This window comes from Diachasmimorpha longicaudata, chromosome 5, assembly GCF_034640455.1.
Source record: "Diachasmimorpha longicaudata isolate KC_UGA_2023 chromosome 5, iyDiaLong2, whole genome shotgun sequence".
Classification (NCBI taxonomy): domain Eukaryota; kingdom Metazoa; phylum Arthropoda; class Insecta; order Hymenoptera; family Braconidae; genus Diachasmimorpha; species Diachasmimorpha longicaudata.
Window position 1 is genome coordinate 7,312,766 of NC_087229.1, and position 15,459 is coordinate 7,328,224.

At 39.6% G+C, this 15,459-nt stretch overlaps 1 protein-coding gene across 5 annotated transcripts in view; it reads left to right on the forward strand.

The window, feature by feature from the left end:
* The window catches only part of LOC135162084 (probable nuclear hormone receptor HR3), a 104,921-nt gene that overhangs the window by 13,752 nt on the left and 75,710 nt on the right, over positions 1-15,459 (forward strand). Inside the window, exons 1-2 of one of the 5 annotated variants that reach the window (XM_064120203.1) lie at positions 5,514-5,911; positions 8,157-8,889. The exons of 1 other annotated variant lie outside the window; for it this stretch is intronic. In XM_064120203.1, the coding sequence (XP_063976273.1) occupies positions 8,706-8,889 (184 nt within the window). In that variant the 5' untranslated portion in view covers positions 5,514-5,911; positions 8,157-8,705. Of the gene's footprint in view, positions 1-5,513; positions 5,912-8,156; positions 8,890-14,816; positions 14,896-15,459 lie in introns of those variants that run through there. 3 more of the 5 variants (XM_064120204.1, XM_064120215.1, XM_064120210.1) reach the window with 3 other exon arrangements.

Sequence of the window (15,459 nt, forward strand, 5' to 3'; positions counted from 1 at the left end):
TTTTCCATTAACAATTATCTCATGAATGTGAATTATTTCGCAACATTAGTTAATCATTTGCATGCAGGAATTTTTTTTGTGACGGAGAGTTGAAGGAACTGGACCGCTCAGTTTAGAGAGCCCTTGATGAATAGTGGGAAAGTACGGGGTTTTAATATTGTATGATCAGCCACAAGGGTGGAAAGTTGCTCCCGTCAGGCACATGGGCGATTTTTTAATAGGCTAGAAAGGAGCGTCTGGATTTTTATTTTCGCGACTAATGTGCGGTTCACTATTCAGTGATTCTTGATTCAGGTTGTCTAGGTCAATGGCGTGTCCACCATCGACGGAATATTAAAAAAGGAATTAATAGTTTTCAATGGTTGGGCCTGATAGCAATTAAAATCTAGTTTCTTGTCAATCTGAAGTGGTTGAGGGAGGGATGAAGAAGTTTTTTTTATTCAATGAAAAAATAGAGTGCCAGGACACCCTCAACTGTTTATTGCAATCACTATTAGGGTCAGGGTTGATTCTGAATTTTGGAAAAAATATATCGTCAGACGGTAAAAGGCCTTATTGATCCGGTATTATTATCCCAGATTCGATCACGCATTGGGCCCATTTTTCGTGCCAGTATCAGTACAATCAGCTGCCACTTTGGGCCGATCTTCGGGTTAGGCCAGCACTCTTCTCCTAGTCCTGAAGCTGCGCATCATCACGTTTCCCACGATTCTATATTATTTCAAATCAAAAGGAGAAAATTAAAAAAATTTCAGAATTGTAGTGCGTCCATTCGGAAGGAAAAACAATTTTTATTCTACTTGAAAATAATCTATGATAACCGTCACGCAAACCGAAGAAGATAGTGATGTTTTTCCTTCATACATTTTTCCGTTATCAGACTTATCAGAACTTCGTCCCGGAAATGTCCAGTGCATTGAGAATTTTCTCGGAATGTTTTTCAAACAAGTTTTCTCAATAAAACTAATGGGAGACGTTTGTTGACAGTAAGAGGTGATCGAACCCGGCTTCGACCAGCTGACCCAGAGGCTTTTTCCACTGGACACTTTGTGTTATATAGCCAACTAAACTCAACGAGCGCATCCTCAACGCTGCAGTATATACGCACACATACACACACACATACCGCCCTGCCTTTCCCTTCTTCGGATACATCGTACTCTTTCATCAGTTAGTCGGGTTTTAGTTTCTTTGTCAGGCTACTGCATTATTTTTCATCTTCTTTCTTCCGAGGATATCTTTCTCTCTCTCTCCATCGTTTCCTCCTCTTTTTCTCTGCTTCGTTCGTATAACCGTTCGTATGAAACAGGAACACCAGTGACGTAATGCACGTCTTGCGGTACATTCGCCGACGAGCCTATATTACGTGATCTCTCGTACGCATGTTAGGGGGGAGTACTCTTGGCATTAGGTTAACGTTCATGAATTGAATTTTTTTTATAATGTTCACTCGATTTATTGCACCCCAGTGCACTTCAGTTTTGAAACTTTATTCGAGAAGTGAATAATCACAGGAGTGCGTGGGCTGCTCATCAATTTTGTTATCGGGGAATTTAATAAATAAATTAACGTGTTGATAGGTACAGAGATTTGTAATTAAATTACCAATGCGTAAAGTTGTTTTTTCTGAAAATATATTTGAAGTATATAATGCTATTCTGCACATCGACCCTCTACACACGAGCATTCATTGTCAACCTACAGAAATAAGCTCTTGCTTTCCAAAAATTTTATATGAAAAAAAAATCGTCTCCGGCCCCTTAATTCCTGATTCTCCAAATTCCTCAATCCACCCATTTTCTTTTTATAGTCGCAACAAAGCGGATACTCAGTGTTGAATGCCTTTCAACGAGAGATTCACAGATAGAATCCGAAACAATCTCTCACAGCAGTAAAAAAACTTGAGATCACTGATAAGAATATTCTCCAGCGTTCTCTCTGATAATTGACTGTAAAATTATTACAGCCTCAGTAGCACGTGTCTCTGTTGCACGTTTGAAAATTTGTGCGATAAAATATACGTAAACATCCCCCACCATTAGCCTCTCCTGTACTGCATCGTTATGCGACTTTGGTTGTACAGTTAGAAGTACCGTTTTCCTGAAGTACACGTTGCCCAAGAAGACGAAGACGAAGGGGAGTTGAACCACGCTTGTATATATCGTATCGAGGGATAATATAATGCGGAATTCATGGGTAGACGAGGAGTGAATTTTACCGGTATTGAGGAATAAGGCGGGAAAGTATAGTCGATACATATAACGGATTGTATACAACTGACGATAGCCATTGATTATACGAGAATATTTGTTTTGTTGTAGTTTTTCATTGTCAGTAGGTTTTATTTTCACTCTGAATCTTGGATATGTCTCAGGTATCGCTGGATTCATATTCACTGGTGTCACTGTGAGTGGGAATAATACCGTTCCTGGAGAAAGTCCAGTCGCGTTAGAGAATTGATGTTGTGTGATGAGGAGGAGAGGTACCCGTTAGGTCGGACTTGGTGGTGCATTTCACCGAACTCGTTGAGCTCTGACCAAGGTTTCTTATTAATCTCTAGTTCTTCTTTGGGTGCATTCGGTGGGGACGACTGTCAGTTAGATGACATTCTTCGGTAGTTCAGGAGTTTGTTTGTCGTGATTTATTACGGCGGGTGATGCTTCGGGGAATTAAGGGTTTTAGGTGGATTGTCAGGAGGAAATTGAAATTTTATGGTGAAGTTACGACGGCGGGTAATTTTTGATGAGAGAAACGTTGAACTTGATGGTGCGGGGAAATGAATGGGATTTTTTAACTTCATGGGACATTCCAGGGGATTTGGAATTTTTTTATTTATGGGAATTCTTATGGAGTCATTGGAATGGAATTCATAGTTTATTGATTTTTTTAGAATTGTCGGTTCATAGAAATTCTAGTGAGTGGACTGAAAATTTCGCGGGGAAAAATAGCGCGAGGGAATTGCTATGAAAAATTAATTCTTGGAAATTCATAATATTCAATGTAATAAACAAGTCTCGAGTGATCTGTTGATTTTTTGTTTGAATAAACATAAATCAACTTGTCCCAATGCTGGGGAAATCTATCCGCCGACACTATCGTGATTTTTTTACTACTTTCAATAGATTTTTTTTAATTGAAAAAAAAAATCAATGGAAAATAAATTTATAGGACATTTATCTTGATTATGCAATTTAATTATGTCTGGAGACATTTTCTGGCGGTGGGAAATAGCCTAGGAAAACTGACTTTCGACATTCTATCGTAAAATGACTCAATTCCGGGCAATTATTGATTACATAATTAGTAACGGTAGGATTGATGGATGCAGACTAGGTTTCTACGGCGGTAATTGATTTTATATTACATGTACTCCACCAGTCCATAATCATCATCATATCCGTATGATGTTTATGAAAATTTCCCTCCGTGTAAGCGAGGTCATCATATTTTTTGACAGACAATTCAGTCCGTTTCGGAAAAATTCCGTAATTTTCAGCAAAAGATGATTTAGTACAAGCGTTTTTCCCTCCTGAATTACTAAAAATCTACCACTCCCCGTAATTCGAATATTACCGGGAGTAGAAGAGCCACGATCGCGTCAGCCACAGTGATACGCCTGCGCATATCTGTTTAATCGACAAAAGCTCGTATTTTTGAACGAATTCACCTCTTCGTGGCGCCTCGTGCTGCGCGCGAGCTTTTTCCACCCTAGCCCGATGTGCTCACTCGGCTCTGCCGGGGCTATAGAGCTAAACCGATGGTCTCTCACTCCCTCCTGGATCGAAGGGGTGCCAGCTCAAGCGGCAAACCTACCCCCATTGCGCATGACACCAACAGCCTTCCCCAAGGATGGTTTACACTTATTCCCTATATGCAGTTTTCACTACGTCATCGGGACATTTGGCTCGGGAGCTGATACTGCGCTTGCTCACGGGTATTCGTTCATTCCGGTGAAAATCAATGAGTTCTCAGTTACTCATTAGAATAATTGAATTTATTCCGGGAATTATTTGACTTTACCGTTGATTTATCGTTGAGGAACATTTTCATTAAATTTTATTCTTAATTATTACTGTCTATTTGTCGCCAACAAGATTTTTTTAATTTGTCGAAAGGTGGGGGTGGGAGGGAGTAGCAATTATCGCAGGTGATTATCACCGAAATAAGTGAATTGTGTTCTGAGGAGGTCAAATACACGTAAGAGCACAGGGCATTGGCGAGAAGACTCCCTCGAAGCACTCTCACTTTCCACCTTGGAGACTCTCCGGCTCTACCTACTTCTCCTGTATCGACTCATCATGCCCTACTTATCCATTGCATATCTATGTACCTCGAGGTACTCGAGTACTGCCTGGAGTCCCTCCCTGTTCGGGAGAGCGTGTGTTATGAAAGACTGAGGAGGTGGTGGGTTATATTTGAGGGCATTCCAGAAAATTGGAGTGTTATATGGTTACACGCGCCCTTGAGTAGTTGGAGAACAAATTTAAAGGGCCCAATTAAAATTAATTAACAATTTCGTATTTTAAATGATACAACAGAAAATTAACAAGAAAAAATAGGAGGTGTAAAGGGGGAAGTATTGCGGTTGCATCGATTTTTACAAATATCGATGTAGTTTTTATCAAATCATTCGGAATTAATTAATCAGTTTCATACTTTTAATTTGGTAAGGGAAATTTCCTTATTAAATTATCGCAAGTGTAGAGTAATTTCAACTAACTCAAAGGGGAAGTTCGAGTGGTCTCCAATTAAATTCACGATGTAACTGAAGCAACATCAAATGAATAAATGATTATTGAAGAAGTTAAAAAATAAAATGAAATGGAGTCATTAAAATTTCGAAAATTAAAGGCGCTTGTTAATTTGATTTGTCAATAATGAAGGAGTTTAACATTTTGAATTTTATTCGAAGCAATTTACTGATAACATTGTGGCAAGGTTAAAGTATTTCCAACAAACTCAAAGGGCACCTCGAAACTTCTCCAATTAAAATTGAAAATAAACCTCAAAAATAAGTTGAAAGCAAATGAAAATCCAATCCAATTAAACTTCATCCCAGCTAAAATTAAATAAACTGCAAAATACCAGTTACAAACTGAAAATAAATTCAACACAAGTAACTGCTTCGTTAATTCATCGGACCATCAGTCAATTTCATGAATAAATGCATAAAATTTTTTTTTACAAAATATTGAACTTGCGAAAATTCCGTATTTAAAAAAACTAATTAATTAAAAACAATATTAATTTTTCATTGCCAAATTTATTATAAAGAGAATCCTACTTTTACAATATCCAAAAATACCTCATATAAATTTTCTCTCTTTAAATTTTCCCAGCAGGAAAATACGCCGATAGCCCACAAGTGTAATCCGTCCTTCTCCATCAATCCACCGATCTCAACCCCCTATTCAGCTCAATGTCCCAATCTGCCATCTACCGGAATTTTCCCGAAAACTCACCCCTTCTAAATACGTACTACCCCGCAAGTGCACAACCCCTCCTCATGACGAAACGTCAGTTCCGCCTGGCCGTGCGTTTTCCCCGTGTGTGTGGACGACGAGAGGCGCGTCGTCGGTGGTATTTTTGTGTCATTAAAATAAAAAAGTATCACTCTTGTGGGTTGACAACAGCTACAGAAGAAACAAAAAACAAGTGTTAAGTTGTACGACTTGAGGTGCAGCCCCTACGGAAGCCATTGGTGACGTGTTTCCGAGGTCTTGTGTTATTTTTTTTTTTTTTCCCCCTGTTTGAGTCCTGGGAAAGGACTCACAGTGATCTGAACTAGTGCTGTGAATTATACAATCACCGCTCGGTTAATCGCGCTTTATATATTTCAACAATTGTTAAACAATCGTTGTGTGCCATTGTATTTTGTTGATAGCCAATCAACCTTGGGACAAGTGGTGAGGTGATGAAAAATTAATCGCCCAAGTGCACTCGTGAACACATAAAAATATGTAACAATGTTATTGTTCATCAGCAGTAATTACAGTAATGATCATGTGATTGACGCAATTAGATATGTTCACGGGTGTGCGGTAGGCAAAGCGTCCACACGTGCTTCGTTTCCCCGAGTCATTCGGTCAGGAGGAATCGAGCGTAGTTGACCTCGGGGGGGCTCTCATAAGTGCCCACGATCGATTGTCAACTATTTGACTTCGAGTGTCCAACGATTCTCTTCTCATTCTTCAATCGTCAATTTCATTCCCTGTGCTTGTCTCTCGTTATACTCCAATCATGTTGAAGGCTTCGTTGATTAATTAATGAGTTGCCAGCAACTGCGCAATTTTTTTTTCTTTTTTTTTTCGTAGAAAGAAAGAGAGAGGAGCTTTGTTCCCTGGGTGGAAAAACAAGGTGAGCCCCGCGGGCGCAGCGAGGGTGGCGCTACATGATTTTCCCGACCGACGCGCCCTGTCGGGAAAATTAATGCCCCGGGATAAACAAACCGATGGATAATCTGTCAATTAAACGTAAATACGTCGATAACTGGGAAACCCGCAGTTTGGAAATTAACGGGAACCGGTGGTCAATAATGGATAAATACGAAACCGCGACTAAATTTAATAATTCAAGGTGATTTAGAATAGCGCATGGAGCTCTGGAAATATCTGGTAATGTTAGGGTAGTTAAATAATTTTGGTAAATTATTTTTTGTAGAGGGAATTAGGGGCTGCTAAGAAGGTCATGAGGAAAATATTATTTTTTCCCTCGCGTTAGAAGGTATTCTGTGAAAGTCGAAAGTTGGAGAGCTGTCAAAGAGGTTATGGCGAAAATTCTGTCTCGGGTTTGAAGAAATTTTGCAAAAACTTGACCAAGGGTGGGATAGTGCTCAGTAGTTTCACGGCTTTGCTATTGAATTCAGGGTTTGCCATTGATTTTTTCGTAAAAATGTAAATTGTTGGTGTTTCGATGGAATTTCCACATGAAAAAAATTCTCAGAAGTGTCAGTTCGGTAGCAAAACGATAAAATCGTGCAAATCGATTGTGACTGTTGCCCAGTTATCGTCAGGCCTTTTTTGTAGAAGGATTTGAGGTGGAATCCCTAGTGAAATTTACATTGACAATGTGGACATTTAATGAATCTCTCGAAGTCGCGGTGGAACTGTCATTCAAGAAAAATTCCCTGGCAATTCAATCGCGAATTTTTTTTTTTTATTTCCGTTAGTTTAGGCTGTGTTCCACGAAGACCTCGACCGCGGACTAAATAAACTTGAATTGTTTTACCGCTTCGGTACGAAAATTTATAAACAGCGGATAATGCTGACGGTAATTTGAGGTTAAAGAGTCATGGAGAGGTGAAACCAATGGCATTATGGGAAGATATAACGGTGATGTGTCTGTTACTACGAGTTAAATAACAGTTCATGAATTTCCCAGGTTTCTAACCATCACCAAGTTCACGGATGCTATTTTATTGGGGAGGGGATAACGTGCGACGTATCGTGTCGTCAGGTTTTTTTTTCATCTTCAGTTGCAATACCTGAGGACAGACAAGCCCCACTGACCTATTGACTCTCTACCCCGGTCTTTTCTCACCACCGAGTCGTTGTTTCCATGCACTACCGTTTCAAGGCGCATGACGCTAAAATCCTATAACCATTGGCAAACCATAATTCTTTTATTTGTTTTGAGTTATCTTTGGACACTCGGAGGGAACAGACCATTGAATGCTAGTGATAATGAAACAGAACGAACAGTTCCAGATGTTAATAAATTTGATGACTGAATGGGTGACTTGGGGAAGACAATTCACAGAGAAATAATTCTGAGATTAAGAACAATATTTTCCATTAATCTTTGATCCATTTGTTTATTAATTTGAAACGTGAATGAAGGTAAAAAATTCCATGATGAGGCCTGCGGTGATATTCCAAGAATTTGTGACGGTCATTAATCACTGTCCATAATAAATAAATATTTCTCAATAAACATTTTTTCGAAAATATAATTGATAAACATTTATACCCATAGAATTGATTCTATAAATGATTTGTGGAGTTAAACAAACGGTTTTTTTACGATCTAAATTTAAAATTCCATTGTGATTACAAACAGGAAAAATCGTTCTTAGTTAATTTCTCTGTGAAACGGTGATACAAAAATTCGATGGATTGACAGAGATGTGAAATATTCTCTTTTTCTTTCTTCAACAGAAAATTCATAACGGTCTCCTCGACAACAACATTAAACGTGTAAACAGAGAGACTCTCGGTGCCATGGCCCCGAGATCGTGTATACTCGGCGGTCTTCCAGTGAGATCGTACGAGTCATTTAGTGCACGTAAATATCAAGCACCCGACGCGAGTAGAATCGATATACATTAACGACACGCTGAGGGGCGTATCGCTAGCAGCAATATTGTTAGACGAGTTTATTGTTTAGTGAGAAAATATCAAAGAAGCTCAAACCAACTAGTCGAGAGTATCAGAATTTACCTGATGAGACAATTGAAAGCGCAATCATTTCGAGGGGTTGATTTAGTCAATTTGTACATAGATAATTACTTCATCAATTAATCAATCAATTAATCAATCAATCGTAGGAAAATATTCTAATAATATCTAAACGTTTGCTCGAAGCGAGAACAATCGGGATTTAGAGTTAAGATTATTCGGAGAGCGTTGGGATGGGGTTAAGGGGTTAAAGCCCCGACGTGGTCAGACTATTTTTTTTTTTTTCGTTAAATATTGTGCGACGTTACGATGGCAGAGAGTGCGGGTAGCCCTAGCGCTAATGAGGGGGGCAGTAGTCCTCAGCAGCAACAATCAACTTCACAACCAGCCGCGCAACAACAATCAACGCAACAGAGTCAATCCCAGAGTGCACCGAGTCAACCGTCTGACATCACCAGCTCACAACTCGCGTCACCACCGATTACGGGAACAGGTATTCCCTCGTTAATATGATGACAGCCAAAAATTCGCCACCGGAATATTTAATTTTAGTGTGACTAGGGATTGATTGATACTTTTAAAAGGATTTAGTCTCTGTAGAGATTAAATTTGGATCGATACACTAGGACGTATCTTGGGAGTGGAGTTAATCACAATCCACCGTGTGAGAAAAAAAGGGATAAAATTTCCCATATCCAAAATTTTGACATTTAGAAATTTCTCTTCATGTCTTAAATAGTTTCCATAAATTGATTGAAGGCCTACAATTTTCTTCACCTATAAATTATTTAAAATAAAATACTCGTAAACTTCTGGCGATCACTCCAAACGTTCTCCTAAATTAAATCTTTCGCTGGCGAATATTCCGTTAGTTATAGATTAAGTATTTCATGAATGAACATGAATTGATGACTACGGTAATCTTACTAGAATTTCATGCTCGTCATAATCGAATTATTTTCTCTTTTAACTTGAAGACCCGTTGAAGAGATTACCTGAGAAAAATGATTAATAGTTTGTGTGATGACTTTGATTTTTCATCCGGAATTTATACTCGTAATTGAGAAATTATTCTCATTCCACTTCACTTCGATAATCCGTGAAAGAGATAAACCAGCGGAAATTGTGATTCCTGAGATGGAGGAATCATTCATTTTTACTATCGTGTAAATGAGCATATATTGAAGACAGACAATATGAATAATTCATCTAATTAGTAGCTAAAGGGGAATTACATAATTTTCAAGGTCATTTCGGCCAATTAAACGATCATGAAATGAAACTAAATCATTTCATAAGCCATTTCCTCTCTTTCTGTATCCTTCCCCCCCCCCACCACAACTAAGCAGACTTACAGTTATCAAATGCCTCATGATTCCTCAGAATGAGATTTACCACCCCCTCTCCCAATTTTTAAGAACATTTTGACCAATCAAAACCTCATCAATTTCCAAATAATTTCATACCAAAAAATCCCACTCTGTCTGCATCCCCCTCCACACACTATAACAGTTACAAAGTTCCTCTCCAGTTGCAACAAGAGCCCTCCAATTAACCCCCATTAAATATAAAATCCGTCCTCCTTAACTCTTGATTTATATTCTCGATGCATCACCCAAGTATCCCACATAATTCTGGAATAAATTTGATTAATGCTATCGTGCGGTTAATCGTCTATTTAAAATCCCCGTCGTACAACAGCTGAGGTATCACGATGCGCACGATGCGCTTGTGCACAAGTGAGAGGGGAGTAACTCCAATGGGGGCGAAAAGTGCAGGAACGAGAGATTCAGAGAGAGAGGGAGAGAAAAGGAGAGACAGAGAGAGAGAGAGAAAGAGAGATATTCCCGCAGAAAACATGCGGTGCGCTTTAGCGGATCTGTCGGTCAAGTAACGGACTGGTGGTGGAAGTACCGCTAGCAGCGGACTCTGACGCGGTTACCGAACACCGTTATCTCACGCCGGGGATACCCACGTGGTGTCTCACCATCCGCGACCGTCCGATCCGACGCCTCACACTCCTCCGGAGATCGACGCACTCCCTCTCTCTCTCTCTTTCTCTCTTCTCTTTCTGTCTGTATGTCTCACCCTCTTTCTCCCTATCTCATCCTCCACCCCTCCGTCTTTTTGCATCGTTGCGCATTCCTGTTACCTAGTGGGTAACTTTTGCACCTTTTATAGGGTATAACGAGGCATTATAGTGAGGGGATAATGCCTGTGTGATTATTCTTTCCCTCTTCTTTTAATGGATTTTATGACGCCTCGGGGCGCCGACACTTCGCCGTTTTAATTGGTCAACGGTATGAAGCTCAAGGGGATTGATATTATGGTTGGTTCGGGTTTTTATTTTTTCTTCAAAATAATGCGCACTGTTGGGAAAACATTGGCATTGTCATTTTCTGGAGATCGCGGTCCGGTTGACAATTTCAAATGAAGTGACATTTTGCTTTCATTAATTGGATGACGTCGTCCGAGAAGTTTTTAATTGTTAAATTAATCGGCATTTTAATTTACTGGCTAAAAAGGGTATATTAAATGCATAAAAAATTATCCACTTGTTCTTCAATGGATCTATTACATCTGTTTATTTATTTTTTAGAAAAGTTTTGAGGCGGGGGTGTTTGGGTGCGGAGGGGAAGGAAGGGGGAAGGGGGGTCGGACACCTGTGTTTTAGCGAAAGGTCATTGGGACTGTGAGAGAGGCCAGAAGGGCTTCCGTGACTTACGGAATTGATACGCCGAGCACGATTCTGATGTAGTTGGTGTGGATCCTACGTATGCGATTGGGGGGGAGGATAAATCGCGGGGGCAACGGTGCTCCATCGCAACATGTGCTCTTTACAAATGTGGGGAGGATGGGGGTTACAAGTAGATATGGGAAATGGAGATTATACGCATATGCAGTTGGAGAATTAATGGCAAATGAATGCAATGAGGGGGTTTGGGTTTAGTCTTGATGATAAGTTAATTTTTGGTATAGAATCAGTGACAGGGTGGCAAAAAAATGTGGGCGCGATTTTATCACAATTTTAAAGTCTGCATACCTTTAATGTCGCATTTGTACCCTTCAAACTTCCGTCCTCGAGATGATTCTGAACCTAACAAGATTAACTATCGAAAATAACTGTACTAAGGGCTTCTCAAAGCCCCACCAGTTATACCCCCTCTGACAGGTATGAATCACGTGGCGATTACGAGCTATTTCAGTGGCTTGATTAATTCATTGTCACCCATCTCTCGGATTACTTGCTCCACAATTTTCAACCACGAACGTATCAAGATAATCAACCAAAAAAAACTGTCAAAGGGATGGTTAAGAAGAGAGAAAATAGAGTGGAAGTAGGGACGTCTTTTTTCAACATTTTCTTTCATCATTTCTGAGAGCAGCAGACATAAAAAGTACTTGATGTACACGTAGAACACCGAGTGCATTTGCAACTGTAGATCGGCCCACTACCCTTAATGACCCCAGCGCCTGTGACGCGCCTCGCTACTTTTTTGTTTTGCATTTGCTCTTTTTTTTATTGCAAGGTGATGACAGGGCAAACGAAGAGCTTTTTCCTCTGTTGAAAGCAACATATTTTTAAAACTGAGCTGATAATATACCATAATATTTCTTGACTATCTCGCAAACGACCGTATTTGGAAAAAAAATGTATTGAAAACTTGGTGAAGTCCATTAAATTTTCTTCAGTAATGATTTTCGTAATGATAGCGCCTTGTATCACGCATTGGCTCTGGTAATTAAAAATAGCGAGAAAATTTTGCACGAGGTTTACATAATTTCATAATAAAAGGCATTGTCCTACTGTAAAGGAATGTGGCGACCCAACGGATCCAATTACCCACTCAGTTAGTTCTCAATGAACCCCCAAACCCCTGTAATTCCCCACATCAACCCCAATGGTGTTTTTACAATAAATCTCCGTCAACCCCTCGTCCATGTATTTCTGTTCTCCCCCTTCAGCCGTGCGCATCGCCAGCGTTGCATGGCGCGACAGTAGGCCAAGAGTTCGATGGCCCACAGCCTTGCAAGGCCGGTCGAATCCCCCGACCACCCACAGATGGCGTCTGCCATCGACAAATTCACATAAACACTGTACCTGCACTGCCGACCGATGGATAATCGTCAGCCACCGTGCTGTTGATAACGTAGATTGTCTCTGTTATCTCACAACTCGTCACCAGAGCTGTCGACAGATCGAAGACACCGAGTGCATGAAAACACCAGAAATATTGATGTGAAAAAAATCCTGTCGCCCCGCGCCACCCAGTGACTATCAACCGTGGGAAAAAAACTTCCCCCACTCCTTACCACTTCATTTATTCATCCCCACGGGTATTCTGTGGGATACAATCGATCCAAAAGCTCATTGAAGCTACCGTCGATATAATTTCAACGGTAGAAATATCTCCAATGAACTTCTTTCGCCTCGACAGTCGTCACTATTTTTTTTAACCGACTATTTGCCGGCCGGAAATCCAAACAAATCGAATTCCCGCGCGCTCGCTCAACTGGCACCGTGCACGTGTGTAGGTTAGCGGCATGTACTTGCAGATTGAATAATATAAACCTCGGCCAAACGGTGAGCGTAGAGTTTTGGTTGCGAGACGAGACTTCCCATTGCAACATTGAGCTAAGCCACTGACAACAATCGGAACTCTTACGTTATACCGGTTCGCCGAAATGGATGGAAGATAATGGTCTTCAAGGTGCGCGCGCACGAGACTTTGCACACTGGTAGGATTCTGCAATGGTTCCCATAATTAGGAAAAATTGGGGAGATTTTCTGAGATTTTGTTGACATAACCACGTCATTGTATTTTGTTGTGGTGAGAAATTTAATGAATGAAGAAAAAAAAAGTGCTTCCTTTTTGTAAACTGGATCAGGCACGCGTGAAATTCACTTCTTAATTTTTGGCTTTGTTGTATAATATGAGAGTAGAAAGATTAGAAAGGATAGCTTATCAGGTTTCGTTGGAAATTTTTGGCTGAAATGTCCGATGCAGTTATAATATTGCCATTAAAATTCCAGACTGCAAGGTTGCAATAATCAAATCATAGGAAAAGATTCAATTTTTTTCTCTTTACAATCACTGGGTACCTCTCGAAAATTTCAATTTTCCATAACTCGGAATCGGAAACTCACGATTGCCCCCTGAAGATGCAATTTGCATGAGTCAATACTTGGTATACAGCAGTAAACCTTCTGAATAAAAAATGTCAAGACTCTCCAGTGTTAATCATCAAATAAAAATCAATAAACATCTCGATAATATAATTTTGCAGAATGATGTCTCGGGTATTACCCCACTGTTTAGTCAAGTTATAATTTTTTGGGGGAAGTAAAAGTGATTTTAAGGAGTGCAATGGGTACCGAGAGGAGTAAAATACGGTGGGAGAGGGGGCAATGTGGGTCAGGATGGAAAGTGCCCCGACGTCGGGTTGTACGTATTTGGAAGTAAGGACGAGTAGATTATTGTTGTTATCAAATTTAAATCCCGTATTTTTTTTTTCTCCATCTCGACGATTTTTTTTTCTCTCCCGTGTTTATTCGGCTTCTTTTTTTTGGCTCCATTGAAGTGGTCGGTGAGATCTCAACGCAAATCTCGTTACGTGTTTACGGCTGCGGGCGGAGGGGTGTTTTACCTCTTTTCGACCCTTTATTTTCCTTGTACGTCGAGGCGAGAGTCTTGATGCTATAAAAGGATTGCGACTTGTGGCAATGAAACAACTACTGAGTCCTTATACGCAATGTTTTGGGTCTTTCTTTTTTTATTTGAATTTTTAGTGAGTAAAATTATTATTTTGGCTGGCATTTCATTTGGGGAAATGCATCCATGCAGAGTTGAAGAGATCTCAAGGGGAGATTAAAGGCTTTCGTAATTTTCGAGTTGATTGCAGTTTTATGAACAGCTTTCGGTGGTTTTCTTTATGAAGCTGTAAAATTCATTTTTATGTTGCTTCACCATGAAAGGGGGCCTATGGGTTGTTTTTTTCATGGAGAATATTTCTGCGGGCTTAATCACTTTTGTTGAAAACTTAATTGGGGAGTAAAAAAATACAGTGCGATTTACCAATTTGTTCTTTAATTTTCAAAATGCCCACTTGGTTTTGAAAATTTCTGTAGGGCAGTACATCGAGTCTCGGAACATTCGTCAATTGTAATGAACGTAAAATTATATTTGCGTTTATTAATAAATCATTGGAATTGTTCATAGAACGTATATATAATTTTAGAAATTAAATGCTTCCAGATAAGTTATAAATGTGCGTTAAAAAGTAAACTTTCAATCATTCTGTCCAGCACTTAAAGTGTTTTTTTACAACCCCATATTGGGAGTTGTCAACTGTTGAAAATAATGTCATGAATTGAAATTGTTTCTAATAATTCATTTTTCTTTTTTTCAGGTAAGCTTGAATTTCACATCCTGCATGAACAAAAGTCCACTGCCACCCCCAGGTATCGTGAAAAAATGGAGAGAAGAGGGCGTTGTCAGTGAGTATGAACCATCCCTAACAGGAAGTTCGATACTCTCTCATTTTTTTTTGTCCACCTCCCGAATCCCAGGTAGCCCATACACTCGAAGTAATCGTATTTCTTAGATCTATCCAACGATATGATTGCCATTAATCCATTTGTAGAAATGGAAGTTGAATATCTCCAGTTGAAGTAGACCTGGAACTGAATACCTCGGTATAATATCAATGCAATATAATACAGATATAATTATCTCTGTAGGCACGTAGCGTGCGCTTGGGGATTGGATTTAGCAAGATAACTTGGGAGATCGATAGGTCGAACTCATCGATCAAATAATAGGGGTTCCTATTGGATAATCGTGATGTCCAAGCGATTGCTCAATTTATCTTCCATGAAGTGAATGAAAGGGGACTCGATTTTTTTTATTCTCTTTTATAAATACCATTGACCATAATTTTTTATTGTCCTATGATTCAATGAACGAGTGAGTGAATTTCACTCTCATTTGCTTAAATAGTTTCCCTTTCAATTGAGAAGAAAAATCTTTTTCAACTTTTCAAACTTGAATTATTCTCAAGA